The sequence below is a fragment of the Falco biarmicus genome, chromosome 6 (assembly GCF_023638135.1).
Source record: "Falco biarmicus isolate bFalBia1 chromosome 6, bFalBia1.pri, whole genome shotgun sequence".
Classification (NCBI taxonomy): Eukaryota; Metazoa; Chordata; class Aves; order Falconiformes; family Falconidae; genus Falco; species Falco biarmicus.
Genome location: NC_079293.1, coordinates 17,745,394 through 17,761,677, shown reverse-complemented (window position 1 = coordinate 17,761,677; position 16,284 = coordinate 17,745,394). Strand labels below are relative to the sequence as shown.

The following is a 16,284-nucleotide window of genomic DNA, read 5'->3' as shown; positions in this document are numbered from 1 at the left end:
GTGCAGAAGGAGGGGCAGGAGGGGCTCCAGGTGCCGGAGCAGAGACTCCCCTGCAGCCCGTGGTGAAGACCCACGGAGGCAGGCTGTGCCCTGCAGCCATGGAGGTTGACGGTCCTGCCAGGGTCAACCCACCACACAACACTAAGTTGCAAGACTAATCCCATATGACATGTAAAAAGTTTGAATAAAAGTACAAAATGGTTGCCTAAAAACCTTTTCTGTTTCCTGCTTAATTGCTGTTGTCATAGCTTTATCCAATTTTTTTTTGGACTCTTCTGCCTTCTGGCTAAGGAGCAAACACTTTGTCTTAGCTTCATTAAGTTTCTGTTCAAGAATAGTCTTGTCTTCTTGTGACAACTTTTCTCCATTCTCTTTCAAGAAGGTTTCAGTATTTTTCACAATCTCTGCCAGTGTCTGGGCACTCATTCTCATGTCTTTTTGTATCTCCTTTTGAGAAAAAAGAAAGTAAATAGGAGTAAGTAAATTATTCACCAGATCATTCCAATTAACTTTATTGGAACAATCTCTGCTCTGGGGGTAAGCACCACACTTGCTCCTTTCTAACTTGGGAGCACATGACACATTACTAAATTACAGATAGGATTATTTAAAAAATAAAATCAGCATCTTAGAATGTTGCTGCAGCTCCATCTGTCTGTTTTTTTAAAATTACAAGTCTGTTAGCTTACACTCCTATTCAGACTGAGGCCACTTTTTCCTTTTGTTTAGCAGCTCAAATATTGTATTTCCATGTACACCAAAGAAAATATATCTTATCTTTTAGATATCCAGACACAAAATAAATCTGCTACGCTGTAGTTAGCAAGGTGAGTCTCCTGACAAGTTCGTTTCATTGCTATCTTAAGAGAAAGCTGCAGAAAGAAAGGGGACTGAATAAATGTCAGAAACTTGTAGTCAGCTTTCCCAGGTGGATGTTTTCCCATTCTTCTTGGTTTTGTTCAGGCCAGAAAAGCCATAAGAATATTTTTCTTTAGTTGTAACCAATGATCATATTTCAATCTCCAAGGATTGTTTAAGTCCATTAAATTTCATAGAGAACAGATGTTTAGTTTTAGTTTATCCAAAGGAGTTCGCCTAGTCCTATGATAGAGTCAGATAAAAAAAATCTGCCTCCCAGTTATCTGAAGGGAGCTTAAATTATAATGATAATTATGCTGTTGAATACATTCACCCAGTTACTGAAATAATTAAGGTTTTTTTCTTTGTATGAGTGCAACACTTGAAGCTGCAAAATAAAAATATTTGATTCACATTCTGGACTACAGATTTTGCAGCAATTATAGAACATAGTTTGGCAGCTAAAACTGCAGCTTGTTTTAACACTTTGGCAAGTATGTTTGGAAGATTTTCTTGGGGATGCTGCATCAAGACAATATTTTCTTTCTCTCACAAAGATCTCTGTGCTCCCTTTTCAACAGCTCACTGACAATGAAAGCTCTGATTTCATCTATAGAAGACCTTTTTTAAGCTCCCATTCCCTTCCTGAGACACACTTCTACAATGGTGTCTACAAGAAATTAGTCAGTAAATAACAAATCTACTAGGTAGTCACAAATAACGGATGGAAAAACCCCCGAAGCATATGCTGTATCATTCTTCACTCCCATGGGTACTCCATTTAAGCCATAAATTCTTAAAACAGGTAAGCAATATTAAGAGGTACCCCAGGGGTATCTGCATCTTTCCACTTAGAATAAGGAGAACTTTGTCAAACTAGATATGTTACTTTGAAGATAAGTAAAGCAAAGCAAGATGAATAAGGAAATCTCTGCCTTTATAGATTACCAAACCTGATTTTGAGCTCTTCTGTATAGTAAACTACTACTAGGAGAAGGAGGAAAAAGAAACGTACCAAGTCCTTCAGTCCTTTAACTATCATAAACTCAATTAGTATCAGTCAGAACAGAGTAAAAGCTTACAGGTGACAGGATACAGCTGAAAAGCAAGGCTGCAATAGGAAAGCAAGCAAGCAAAGGGCTCTGTTACGCAAGAACACCAAGGAGATCAACACCAGAAAAAAGAGAATTCAAACCAAAACAGGAGTAAGCCTCAGACAAGAGACAGCCTTGCAGCAGAATTCCTCAAAATACTGTGAACAGGAATAAGCACTCCCTGATACCAGTTAAAAAGCTGGCAAAATTTTTTAGCGTAATAAACATGCATGATTTTATCACAACTGACAGGAACAATCTTAAGCTAATATCTAACAAATTTCACAGCTGCTCCAGGAATGCTTCTTGAAATATCTAGGATGTGCTCCCTATTCTAGTGTCTCCAAGTTTGAAAATTTCTTTTCTCCCACTGGCACATGGTGAAGTATATTATTCATGGGCAGCAGTTTAGATTGCATTCCATTAAGCCTTTACTTCTGGTAGGTCAAACAGATCTATTCTACTCTCCTCTCACAAGACAAGTCTTGTTATTCAACAAAAGTCTAGTCACTCTCCTCTGCACTCGGTCTTCTCTAACTTATCTGACTAGAATTGTGCATACCTCCTGTTTGGTCTGGTATCGTTCCAGCTCAGCCTTGCTGTCTCCAATAACAAGAGACTCTTGCTGTCCAATTAGTCGATTTTCAGTCTGTGTAAGCAAATCACAGATTTCCTGCAGTTTCTCTCTGCATTCCTGCTGCCGTTCAGCCACATCCTACATTAAAGCCAAGTACAATTGAACAATAAAACAAAAATGTCCTCACTTCTGTAACTAACAGACACTCTTAACAAGGAATTACCTTTGAACATCAATATTGCAAAGCAGTAATTTTAAAAGTATGCTGTAAACATGATAGCGGTGGTACAAAGAGCAAGATGAAATACAGAAGTTATGGATAAACCTCAAATATGTTGTAAGTAAAAGAGACCACGTTTGATGGAATTGCCCAATAGAAGTCTGGCCATGCACATATGTGAAAGATGAAATCTCCAAACGACAGGAGTGAAAATCCAGTCTCTTAACCGCTTGAAACCTGTGATAAACACCATTAATTCTGAAAAAAGGATATCAAAACAGAGGTTAGTTGTGATTGTGAGTTAGCTCTTGTTGGTATGAATAATATGTTACCTGAATAGAAAATGTTGACTTTTTAAGCAGTAGAGAAGAACAAAACATGCAAGCTCATTATTGTTGCCAAGTTCTAGAAAAGTTATCTGTGCCCTTCCTTTACTCAATTTTATGTTTCTTTCACAAAGTAAGTTGGAGACAAATGTCCTTAGAATGACAAAATAATACAAAGTCTTTAGAATGCTAAAACACCTTTAATTATACATAAACTGGGGGCTGATGTGGTGGTTCTGAGTCTTGATAGTGCTTTTATGAGAGGAGATGCAGTTACACTGCAGCATCTTATTAGCCTCCTTTGACTCTACAAAGGCTGCTTATCCTTACTGACTGCAGCCATGCCAGTTGAGCTGGTAACTGTCCCAACTTGACTCATAGCTTTTCCAGCGCCCATACCTAGAATCGCAAATATCTTTGCTGATTTACTCCTATGTTTGTCCCTCTAACCTGTCTCAGTCAAAACAAGCTGAGGTAGCAAGGATTTCAACAAATCTGGGTCTTTGACTACAAAGACCTAGAAAAATGATCACATAAGCAGACAACCTGGCAAATTAAAGGAAAGAAAATCTTCAGCAGGACAGAAGTGATAAGCCATGGTACAACAGTAAATACACTGATCAATACAGCTGCAGCCAGAAGAGTTCGTGGCTTTATTTAATTGCTGATATAGCTGCTAAACAAACAACAGCTGTGAGACACCTCAAGTACATTTCCCTCATTGCTAGAAAGAGCAGACTTGGTCACCTCAGCCTGTACAGATCCTAAGGCCAAAAACTCTGTCTGTCCAAAATCTAATATGCTGTTTCTGTGATTGTACTAAGGAGAGACAAAAATGACAATTCACCAAACTTCATTAATATTATCTTTGTAGAACTATGGCTGTATCTGTAGTAAAACCTGAAAAGATAGGAATACACTTCATACGGCATGCTGGTATTAAAATTCCTCATCCATAGACAGAAACACTCAGCACACATTCACACAGAAAGGCAAACCTTCTGATCACCCCGCTCTTGCGCTGCCTGCAACTGAGTCTCTAAACTTTCCACTTGAGTTGCCACTGCTTCCTGCACTTCCTGAAAAGATTTCTGGGTGGTATTTAAGAGCCTCAGCAGCTGTTTGCTCTGGTTAGGAGAAAGATCTTGAGCGTGTTCAGAAATGAAGAACTGAACATCAAACGCAGTGGACTCCAGGTGCATTTTTTTACAGCCAAGCTCTGCAGCCCTGTTCTGTGAACGAAGAGAAGGAAATTAATAGCAATGAAGACAAAATCAGTACAAATAAAACACAAGTATTGCTACCCTCTTTTTTTAGCCGCGGTAAATAAAAATTCTGTGCCCAAATCATTCTGACACATTCAGATATGGCATTTGAATTTCTGCATAGTTTGCCTCCGGGACAGTCCAAGTCCAAGTAATAAATAAGATGACCTTTAATATCTCTATTTCTTTGCTCTCTCATGGATGTTTGAAAACTGGCTGACCTTGAACTCTGGAAGATTTACGGCAGGTTAGGTTTAACTTTTCTAGGTCTGAAGACCCAGAAACGTTAAAATATTTACTTCTCAATTCCAGAGCGAGAAGTCCCACTGCCAGCAGTGTGGCAACTTCTGCCCACAGTTAGTCACTTTGCGTCCCTATGGCATTACCATGCATACTGGAACCCTATTAAAGCACAATAAAATAATGTAATTTTTACCATTCATACATACAGAGGTGTATGAACTTTACTAAAAATTTAATCTGATTTGTTTTTAATGACTCATTTCATGGATTGTGTAGTGAAGAAGCTTTTTATCTTTCCCTTTCTTCTTGTTCTGACATATAATTGATTTGGAAGGTAACTACACTTCAGTAAAGATTCTGGACCTCGTCCTTTTAATCACTGAAATATTTGTATTATAAATTAGATTTCCAAAAAGGGTCATATTTATTGCAACAAATTTAAGCAGAACCAACAGCCTTCTCAGGAAGTCGAACTCGGTCAAAAATCTTTTTGAGAGAAAAAGCAAATCAACACGTTTTTATTACTGGACTATCAAGCAGTTGTTGTCTTAAGTAATTAGTTCTAGCCATCTGTTTAAGGGACAGAGGTTAATGAGCAGGTATACAAAAGCTAGCTAATAATTAATAATATGTAGCAACATTTGTCAGAAGCACCAACACCTGCCATAAAGAATACTTACTTTAAATAGCTGTAAACTTTTCGTCAGCTCTTCCATATCATTAGTATTCACTGTGTAGTCATTCATGATTTTACTGTTTTCTGTGATCCAGTCTGAAAATCTCTGCAGTCTGCTTACAAGTTGCTGGTGTAATACTGCAAGCTTAGACTAGAAAGGGAAATTGTATATTTAATGATACCCCTGCAGCCTAGTCACATTTTCTATCATATTAAATAGAATCATACACATACTTTTATATTAAGATAAAACAAAATAAAGCAAAATCAAATTCTGTTTAGCCAAATTACCTTGAAGAAAACCAAGGCAAAAACATACACTTGATAAAAACATACCATTTCCGAGTCAATAGCACTGATTATTTGTTTTGCTCGTTTTGAAGACGTATCACAGACCACCAGAAATGCTTCCTGCAAACAGTCATAGCTTATCTTTAGCTCTTCAAGTTTCTCTCCAGGAATATCTCTGTTACAAAACTTTAAAAACTCTTCTGTCAACTTCATATCATTTTTTAGGATAATTGCAAAAGTAGCCAGTCCAGATTCAAATGACTACAAAGAGAACACACATAAAATGCATTAAGTTACTAAGCAAGAAGAACATTTAAATGTGAATTACTTTAACTATATTGGAAATCTCTCTTTGTTAATCTAAGGGCTCTTCCTAGCACCCATCACTGACATACAAGCATAAATAAGACTTTACTTACCTCTAGTTGTTCCAATTCATCTTTCAGTATTTCCAAGTTGTTACTATTAGGCTCCTGGTTATCTAAGTGGCTTTTCATATCCTGAAGCACTGCCAAGTGTCCTCGCATTTTCTCTGTTAACTTTAAACATTGCTGTACTCCATCAACCTGAAAATGAGTTTTAACAGTATGAAAAGATTTTTCAAACTAATAGACATGAAAACAAGCAATAGAATTCCTTGTTTTAATTATAGTTTATTTTAGTGTTATAATTTAATGTGTCAATCATTTTTCCAGTTTAATTATTCTTTCCAGCACTATGAAGGATTCATGCAATTCCTTTAACACAGGACCCATAGCACATACTAACTGTTGTTACTTACCATGCTAATAGGGGTGTCTTCCAGGTCTGCTTCTTTTGTTTTGAAAACAGGCTCAGTAAAGCCTCCGGACAGGCTCTCTGTCTTCCCATGCTCCCAGTCACACTTCCAAGCAACAGCTGCATCGTCTGCCAATGTTTTCTCTTTAGCAATTTCTGATCCAAACTCCAATTGTTCTGTTGAGAAAAGAGTACAAAGCCCGTCTACTTTGCCTTTACTCTCGTGTTCTGTGGTGAAACCAGCCACCTGTGAGCTTGTAAGCAAACCACTTATCAGCTCCTCTAACTTGCTTGTACGTTCATCTCCAGGTGAGATTTGAAAAACCTCCAGAAGTTCAGAAGCAGTAAGTTTTGGAACAGGAGCTTTCATATCTGTTTCAGTCTTCCTTTTGTCTGGGTCAGCAATCTTTTGCTTGCAGGATTCCTGCCTCAGAATATCACGAAGAAGATCAGGACTTCTGCAGTCAGGCCAAAGCAATGAAAGAGCATCACTGTCCTTTGGCTCTGTAGATGGTGTGGTAACCATGAATGCAGTTCTAACAGCATTGCTTATTTGCTTGAGATTTGACCCACTAGACGTGTCACTCCCAAGCTGGGTGCTTCTAACCATTGTAAGTAAATTTTGCATTAACATTTTGGTATCGGAGTAACTCAGAGGTTCACCCTCCTGCTTGCAGTAAACATGTCCTGTTTTCAATTTCCTTTGTAATATATTCTTTAAGTCTTCCATTAGTGTATCAGACACTGCTGGTGATAGTGAAATACCTTCCTTGACTTGAAAATCTTTGCAGGGTCCCATTTCCTTTTGCAATGACTCCATGGACATTTGTTTTTTGAAACCACTTCCAAGGGGACAAGTCTCACTGGCCATAAAATTTTCTTCCTTTGTGTTTTCCAGCATCTCATGTTCTTTCTGGGCACAATAATTCAAGTCAGTCCCTATGCTGCTCAGAACTGCAGAAGAAACATCAGTAGTATGGGTATGACTCCCAGAAGGTAGCACTTCACTCCCATCTCCTGATTCTTTGGCATCCTCAATACTTCCTAAAGCATCTGCTTTTACTGGGGAAAATTCACTATTATTGCTGCTCTTTTTTTCTGAGAAGTCTTTAAGAACATTGTCAGTATTTTGACAGGTAAGTCTCCCCGTTTCTTTAGTTATGCTGATTTCCTTTGGTTTCACTCTATCAGTTGAGGGAAAAGAATAGGTGTGAAATTCACTTGAATACATTTCTTCCATATTCAGCAGAAAATCCTTTCCATTCTGTATGCCCTTCTCCCCTATTTCCCTGTCCATAAAGCAACAGGATTCAGTTTTATCCAATTCTGAATGGCTGCCGCTTTTTATGTCAGTTGTATATTGTTTCAAAGAAGTAGAAATGTTAAAATCTCTCTTAAATTCATCTGACTTCACACCACCTCCAATGTCAAGCAAAGCTTGATTAACATTTATTTTTTCTTTACTTGAAACAGGAGCTTCTCTAACAGCTTTAATTACTGATGCATCAAATATTTCCCCAAGGCTTTCCATCTGAATGGGACTTTTCCTTAGCCCCATGATATCACATTCCTCCATAATCTTTATTCTGTTTTTATTTTCTGTAAGAATTTCAAAACCTCTTCCTATTTGACCATGCTTCCAACCAGTGACTGGATGTACTTGGTCACTAAGTGAACTATCACTATCATTCACATAAGGCATATCCTTAAGGAATTTATTGTCCATTTGGGATGAACTTTCCTTTAGTTGTTCCATACCAGCCATATAATTTAATACTTTTTCCTCTGCAAATACTGCATCTCTCTGTCTTTGTCCATGGTTCGAATGTAATGTTGGCATGGTACTATTGGTTTTATTCATGCTATCACTAAGGCATTCTGAAAGCAGCAAATTTGTCTGAGTACTTTCATCATCATCAGTAGCTTGCTTTGTAATTAGGAAGGCTGTTACACGCTCATCAGATGTCACAGCATCATCAAGAAGCTGAGAACTTGGAACCTTAAACTGTGTTTTATTATTTTCTTCACTCTTACAGGACATGCCTTTAGTGTCAAAGGTATTTTCAGACTGAACAGGCTCAGCAGTGTCTTGTGACATGTGTTTACTTTCGACACAAGTCCCATATCCATCTTCTGTTTCCTGCTGTCTGTTGTCTTCACTTGCACATGTAAGACCAACACATCTTTTCTCAGAATCATCTGATGCAGATTCACATTTTCCTGAGGATAGTTTTCCATTTTCATGGTTAGGCTGGAATTGCAAAGCATATACTGTCTTGTGGCCTAAAGAACAGCAACAGTCACCAATATTCTGATTATTTTCATTGCTATTTTCTATGTCTCCTAAAGAAATTAACAACTGGTCATCTTTGTTTATACATTGATGATGTGGATAAGAAATAACCATTTCTTCATCACTGTCAGAGTCATCAGAACTATCATAATCCTCTTCATAATCTTCCTCCTCCTGTGTACCTTCAGATTCATCCTCATAAGAGTCACTTTCCGCTTTCACTTCATCTTCCTCATCCCTGTCTTGTACTTCTGCTTCATACGTCTTCCGTAAGGAACTAAGGCCTCCCTCCTTTCTTCCTTCACTCTCCAGAGTAACTGGTAATTTTTGCTTCTTCTCTCCAAAGCTCCTTGTTCTTTCTCCTTCCTCCTCACGGATTCCTTCCATAGCTTCGGCACTTGCAGAAGCTGTATTTCTGATCTCAGGTTGCCCTGTCAAATTTACACGGACGGTCTCTCCAGCATTAGTTGCAAATTCTTGAAAAGAGCTGGTCTCTTCTCCTAGGGTTGTTAGACCACCTCTCTCCTCTAGAAAATTTAATGGAACTGACGTTCCAGACAATTCTGGCTCTGGTGTATTATCGTCCCGCAGCTGCAAGGCATCAAAACCATCACCACCTTGAGAAGTGCCACAGGAATCATCATCATCCATTTGTGGAGTATCATAGACATCACTGTCATCATCATCAGCCTGAGGCGTTTCATAGACATCATCTTCATCATCATCAAACTGAGAGCTGCCATCTTCAGAGACTACCTCACTGCATTCATGCTGCAAGCAGTTACTTTCAAACTGTGGGATGCCATCGCTCCCTTCTACTGATGAGTCAGAACTACTGTCACACAGTGGTAACTTCTCAAATGTGAGATTGCTTTCTTCTACTGTTAGCCTTTGTGCTGGGCTGTTACTGTCCCCCACAGGTGGTCCATCATGTAGAACAGCGTCGCCACCCAATGAAGGCCTGCAGTGCATGTCTCCACTGTCTTCTAGACACAGCTTACTCCGCAAATCCAGCCAGTCCTCCAAGGATAGCCTGTCATGTATATGAAGATAGTCCTCTAGAGATGGATTGTTACACACATCAGCGTAGTCCTGTAGAGGTTGCTCACTGTATCGATTATCCTCAAAAAGTAGTGTGTCACCACACTGACTAATATCTTCTGGAAGTCTGTATTCAGTATCTGAACTGATGGATGAACCAAGACTTCTCTGAAAATCATCTTTCTTGCTGCTACCCAGTACTATTCTGCTATTGTCAGCTTGCAATATGTGAGGCCTGTATTTTGTGCACCTTTCTAGGTCTCTCCAGGTTTCATTATCTGACAAATCATTCACACTTAAGGAATTTTCTGAGGTTTTATCATTCCTGTTTTCATTACACAGACCTTCTGCCATATAAATCTCTTCTTTCTCTGTTTCTGAAACAAGATTTGCATTTGAGTCATTTGGAAGACATCCTTCAATGTTTCCTGAATTTGCCTTCTGACTGTTAAGCTTACACAGTTCAGTCCACTCCGAAACCTCCAGACGACCTCTGACTCCATTCCTGTTCATGGAATTTTGAGTGCTACTTACTATGTTTCTAAGTTCTGTAGGGTTAGTAATCAACGTCTCCTGTGTATATTCTGATTGCTCAGTACCAATGGCATTGCAAACATCTGGTCTACATGCACGGAGATCTTCTCCATGTGAAGATACATAATTCCCAAAATCTCCAAACTGATTTAATTTCCTGTTATTAGAAGTATTCTCAGCACCTGAAAGATAACCTTGAACACTGCCTGTGACATTATTTAAGTGGACACTGCCAGCTGACTTCAGGTTAATTCCTTTCGAGGTTATGTATTTGTTATTGAACTCTGTTTCTGACACACCAGCGTTATACGCAGCACCATCACCTTCCAGCAACCTATTGATAGCTTCTTGCAGTTGTCCATCATATAACAAAAGTCTTCCTCCAGTGTTTGCATCCATGTAACTATTCACCATCAGGTAAGATATGAATAGTTTCTTAGCTTGATCTATATTATGACATACAGGGTCTTCTGTGCCAGAATCTTCATGTTCCTCCTCACAGTCATGAAATACAGATGGTAGGAATTCGTATGTTGATAACCATTTTGCAGCTTTTTTACAAGGGGACTGTAATTCCTCTACATTGGGCATTTTATCTGGCAAAGTCACATTGGTCAAAACAGATAAAGTATTGATGTCTATTATCCCTGATTGTGCGGCTTTATCTAGACTGAGTATTTCACAAGTTTCTGGAATGTAAAGTGCAGCTATTTTCTGTCTATCATTTAGTATTTTGAATGCCAGCTCATTTGTTATCATCTCTTGGTGCAAAGAAGTTGATACAGGGAATATTTCACCAGTGTGAGGCCAGATTAGTCCAACAAAGCCTCTCTGTGCTTCTAATACCAACAGTGCACTGGTGGATGATATTAAGTTGCATTGTACTGCTTCATCAACAGTCAAGCGTTGTCCTGAATTTTGACAAAGGATTCCACCAGTCTGCACCTGATGCGTGAGGATCCCACAAGCTGTGTCCTGATCTATCATCCCTTGTCTCATAGCTTCCTCCACAGTCATTCTCCTCCCTGAGTCAGGGTCAATTATACCTCCAGACATTAACTGAGCACCCAGCAGCCTGAACATTGTTTCCCGATCAATGAGTCCTTCATGGGCTGCCCTCAAAACGGTTATCCTCCTTCCACATTTGAACATGATTCTGCCTTTTTCTTGTGGTTTCACAGGTAGGAGTCTTAGCCCTGTTTTTTCATGCAATATGCTTCTATGAATCATCTGTTCAAGGGAAATCTTCTCAGCACAGTTGGGGTCTATGAGATCTTTACCTATGTCTTGTCTTTCCAGAAGTTTTGCATATAATGTTGGAGAAATTAGGTTTCTCTGGAAAGCATTCTGCAAGGTCAGGTTTTCTCCAGTAGATGGCAAAATCAAGTGCCCAGTTGAAAGCTGATTCTCAAGAATTTTAATAGCCACAGGTTCTGAAATTAAACCTTGTTCCAAAGCTGAAGCAACTGGAAGATTTGATAATGACGACCCTGAAATAAGTTTCTTTGCATTACTTAATTCCTGTAACTGCAACAGAGTCTGCTCATCAATTAGGGCATGAGCTTTAGCTTCTTCCAAATCATAACATACTCCTAATTCTGGAGAAATGATTCCAGAAAGGATCAGCTGATTCTCAAGCAATCTAATTCCAGTGTCATAGTCAATAAAACCTTTTAAAATAGACTGAAAGACTGAAAGGACTTCTCCAGTCGTTTGGTCAATGACACCAGCAATGACTTTATTCACCTAGAAAGGAACATAAAAGAAATGCTATCACTATTTTCAGACTGTATTTTAAATTTTATTTCTATTTTGAATGCATGATAAGCATAAAAACATGTACTTACCAGGCCTGGAGGAGTGCAGTGAATGTTAGCAGCTCAAATGCGCAAGTGATCTATGTCAGTCATTCAACAGCACACGATGTGATAAAAGATTTAAAATCAACATGCATCTGTGAACTGAAAACCTATGCTTTGCATATATAAATAGGGTTAGTGAAAGACAATAGAAGAAATGATTGCAGAGTGAGCAAATAGAACATACACCTGAAAGGCAAATTTTCATGCTCTAAATGTCTGTGAAAGGTTAGACTATTCAGAAACAGTATGTGATTCAAATCCACCATGCTATTCATGTTTACAGCATACAGCACTTCTGTATATACACTCAACAATATGGAATCAGATACTCTAGAATCAAATATTGCATTTAGTTTGCATGGAAAGCATGAAGTCAGTTTGGCAACATAATTTGAACTAATTACACAGACACTGCCTCTATGCGTATATGAGAACAGTCGTTTGCAACGTAATTTTTGAGAATTCCGTATTTAAGATTAAGATCCCATTAACAAATGTATTTGTAGTGTCTCAGAGCTAATCACATTATGTGCTCTTATTTTCATATCCAGGTAAGTTTTAAGAAAAACTGAAAGTAGATCTCTTCTAGGACATTTCTGAGCGATATATGGGAGAGATTAACAGGTTATTTTATGGTGTCATTTTTGCAGCAGAAACATAGACTTATCTAGCAGTCAAAGAATGGCTTTTAAGAGAAGAGTTAAGAGATGAATGATTTGTTTATCTTTCTTCATGCAAGACACAAATTATTAAGACTCTCCACAAAAAAATCTGATGAGCAGAATGTTCATATGCACGGGTAAGGTCACACACAGTATTCCACAGCAAATACACAAAAACCTTCAGTCAATTAAAACATGTTCCTTCACACACAGTTAATTGCAGCTTCTTCTTTTGCTGATCATGTGTGGTTCCAAAACCATGCAGTAAGCCCCAAAAGAGACTGAAATCTAAGTTTCAATCTTGTTACCTTTTCTTCCATCTTTTCATCACCCAGATACTGTGCTTCCTGCAGCTGTTTCAAAGCTTCATTGGCTAACAAGCTGTAGCTCTCCTGGAGGGATCTGACTTGCTTTTCCATTTCATTTCTCTCTTCATCTGTCATTCTATTAAGAAAAAAAGAAAAATGGGAGGAGGTCTCTGAGTAATCTGTAACCTGCAGGGAGTTATCTGTTTACCTTTACTTAAAAAAGGGGAGGGGAAATTGGTAAAAGTACTACTAAGCGGAACTGTAAGATGAGGCTATGATATCTTTTTAAACAAACAGGATGTACTGATTCAATTCATTAACATTATTGGAAAAATAAAAAATGGCATACTTGTCACTGTGCTTAGCTAAAAACGACTGAGTAGTCTGCAGAGTTTCAGCTATTTGTTCTTTCTTGGTTGACATTTCATGCAGGGAAATCTGAAAAATAAACAACCTGTGTTCAAGACTTAACTATGCACATATATAAAAACAAGCATACTATCTCTTTATGGGACTAAAATCAATAAACTAGAGGGTTTTTTTAAATACCAGCTGTTCTTAAAGCGATATTCGTTATTATGGAATTGTACCATTTACATATATATATATATATGTCATTATGGTATGTCTTTTGGTTTAAGCAAGCTGTTTGTATTAGAAAACTATCGAGTGAAATAAATATAATTTATCTCAAATTGTTGTTTGAAAATCAACCAATCATTTAAAATCACTTACTATAGCTGGCACAGATTAAAGCGGCTTCATAAAGATAAATGTACAATGATCAAGTTCAAGAAGTCACTCACCAAAATGAGATAGCAACTTTTTAAAAAACCATACCAGAAGGCCACAAGCCTTGATGAAATTCAATGACAAGGACAAATGCAGTATCAGACACTTGGAAAAAATGGATTATTTATTAATATTGTCCCTGCTATAATTTCTGTGTCATCCCCACTAAAGCACTTGTTCTGGCAGAGGAACTTGCAAGAATTTAATCTTACAACTTTTCTGAGAAACTGCCTGCAGTCTCTTCAAAGAAAAGCACTTTTTTGGATAAATAGGAGCAAAGTATCAAAGGGAAGTCTATAACTTTGTTAGAAAGTCCTAGATAATGTTCGACATAAGTGCTAAGAGAACTCTAGCAAGGCACTTGGGCCCTGCATTCACCTGGGTCTGGACACAACCAATTCTGTCCCTGTGTGCGCTGTGCCAAAGGGCCTGAATGCGGTCTGGGAAGAACCTCCCTTTGCAATCACTGCCAGCAAGCCACAATCCCACCACTTGTGCTGCTCAGACAGAAACCAAGAGAGCAAGCACTGCATGCGCTGCAGAAGATGATGTGAGCAGGCTGAGGCAGCAGGTGGGGCCATGAGCTCCACTTTGCTCAGGGAACTGATACTGCTGTGGATGCTAATGCACACCCTGTCACTACCAGCACCAGCTTCCCCACCGGGTCCATGATTACACCCCACAGCAACCCCACTCCCCCATGTTTCAGCTGACATTGGCTGTCAAATCACTAGTCTACACGTTTCTACAAAACTTGTCGAGGTACCCATGCTAGTCAGTGAAGTCACTAAACCAGGCACCTCTGGAAGATGCCACTACTGCGCTGGGGCCATTTCACAAGGGAAGGAAACACCCTCAGCAAACACCCATCTCCTGCACGCCAGAGGAAGCCAAGGCAGCTAACCCACAGGTTACACACTGAGGACTCCGGCTGCACGGGGAAGATGCCACCCATAGTTGCTACGGTAAGCCAAGATGCTCTAAGGAGTTGAGCACTGGCCCAATGCTGACAAAGGTTTGCACTGTTGTCATTAACAAGGGCAGAAAAAGACCAGTGTTGAACGTTTTTGCAAATCCTGATCCTTACTGTCAGCGATTTACCAATCAATGTGTTCAAATTAATACACACTTACTTCCTCCTATACACACAGGGACAAACTCTGTAACAGAACTAGCACTGGTCCCCTGCAAACAAGCAGCACGCTGGGACTGGTGGCCATCAGGACTGCAGGACTGCCAACCTGCCCAACAGCAAGCCTGATTTATGCATGTGCTGCTCCAGCGGCTCTAACAGGCACCAGCACGCATGACCAAAATAAAACATGCAGCAACAGGCTGCCAGGAGGGCCAAAATCATGTTTTCATGACCACATCCAGCCCTGTACTGAGGGATGTGGACAAGACACTGCTCTGTGCCTCTGCTGCTCAGCGTGCAGATATACCTTCACCTACTAAAATCTTTTTAGTTGTCACTAAGCTATTTTGTGGAACAACTCTAGCCAGGGGGCTGCTAGAAATGATACGATGTTTCACAGATGGAAATTTATGGTCAAGAGTTAAAATGTACGCAACGACAATGCACCTGTTAAATACAAAGGTGTCAAGATGGGCCACTCCAGCAGCCTGGGGACTAGTGCAATAATAGAGGGCTCAGTCAACACCTGTTTTGACTATCCTGTAAGAGGACCCCTCAGAAAAACTTCGTAAAAGCGAAAAGAAACCCAGTCCTCAGGCACCTCCTTCCAACTTTCTCCTTCCTGGTGCCAGGGTAGAAGTTACCAGGCTTATTCACTGAACTGTTTCAGGACAAGGGGGCAGACCTAGCAAGTGCCAACCAGCCAGGACGCGCTGTCCCTCTACAGGGGGTGAGTTACGGTGTGCAGGTCTAGTTTCTCTAAACTGACATTTTGTAGCACCAGAGTAAGTCACACGGCAGGCCTGTAAAAAGCAGCTTGCACTTCTTCCCAAAATGTTTGTGTCCCTAAACACTGATGATCATTTATCCAACCCTCTACTCACAGCCAAATGTGAAATTACATCTTTAGTAAAATGTGGATAGTGACTGGAGGAAAAAAAAAAGTATTTATGGAATATTTTGTGATTTTAATCAACACAAAAGCCTAAAAAGAGGAAGTGGTATTTTACCAAAAGACATCTGTACCTGCTGCTTAGGCAAATCTGTCTTTTCAGCTTTTTCTCCCTCTTCTTTGCCAAGTGTCTGGCTGAGGTTTGACACCCATTTCAGTAAATCCCCAGCTTTCTCAACATATTCCTTCTTTTCTTCTTCCATTGATTTCTGATGAGCACCGCAAATTGTAAAAAACATGTAAGTTGTTGGAATATTTAACATCAAAGTCCACAGAAATACAATTCTACCACAATAGCAGTATTACCATGTAAACATAAAATTATTCCTTTTTATTTAACACCACATGCATTACTATGACAATTTGACGTAGGAATGA

General features: G+C 39.2%; 1 protein-coding gene across 9 annotated transcripts in view; it reads right to left on the bottom strand.

Moving 5' to 3' along the window:
• DST (dystonin) overlaps window positions 1-16,284 on the bottom strand; it is a 303,289-nt gene that overhangs the window by 101,850 nt on the left and 185,155 nt on the right. For 8 of the 9 annotated variants that reach the window (XM_056344537.1, XM_056344539.1, XM_056344538.1 and 5 more), the window contains 5 exons: window positions 15,981-16,115; window positions 13,377-13,465; window positions 13,028-13,163; window positions 2,515-2,667; window positions 214-447 (listed from right to left, as the gene is read on the bottom strand). In XM_056344537.1, the coding sequence (XP_056200512.1) occupies window positions 214-447; window positions 2,515-2,667; window positions 13,028-13,163; window positions 13,377-13,465; window positions 15,981-16,115 (747 nt within the window). Of the gene's footprint in view, window positions 1-213; window positions 448-2,514; window positions 2,668-4,073; window positions 4,308-5,263; window positions 5,411-5,595; window positions 5,812-5,969; window positions 6,117-6,331; window positions 11,942-13,027; window positions 13,164-13,376; window positions 13,466-15,980; window positions 16,116-16,284 lie in introns of all 9 variants that reach the window. The other variant, XM_056344546.1, reaches the window with a different exon arrangement.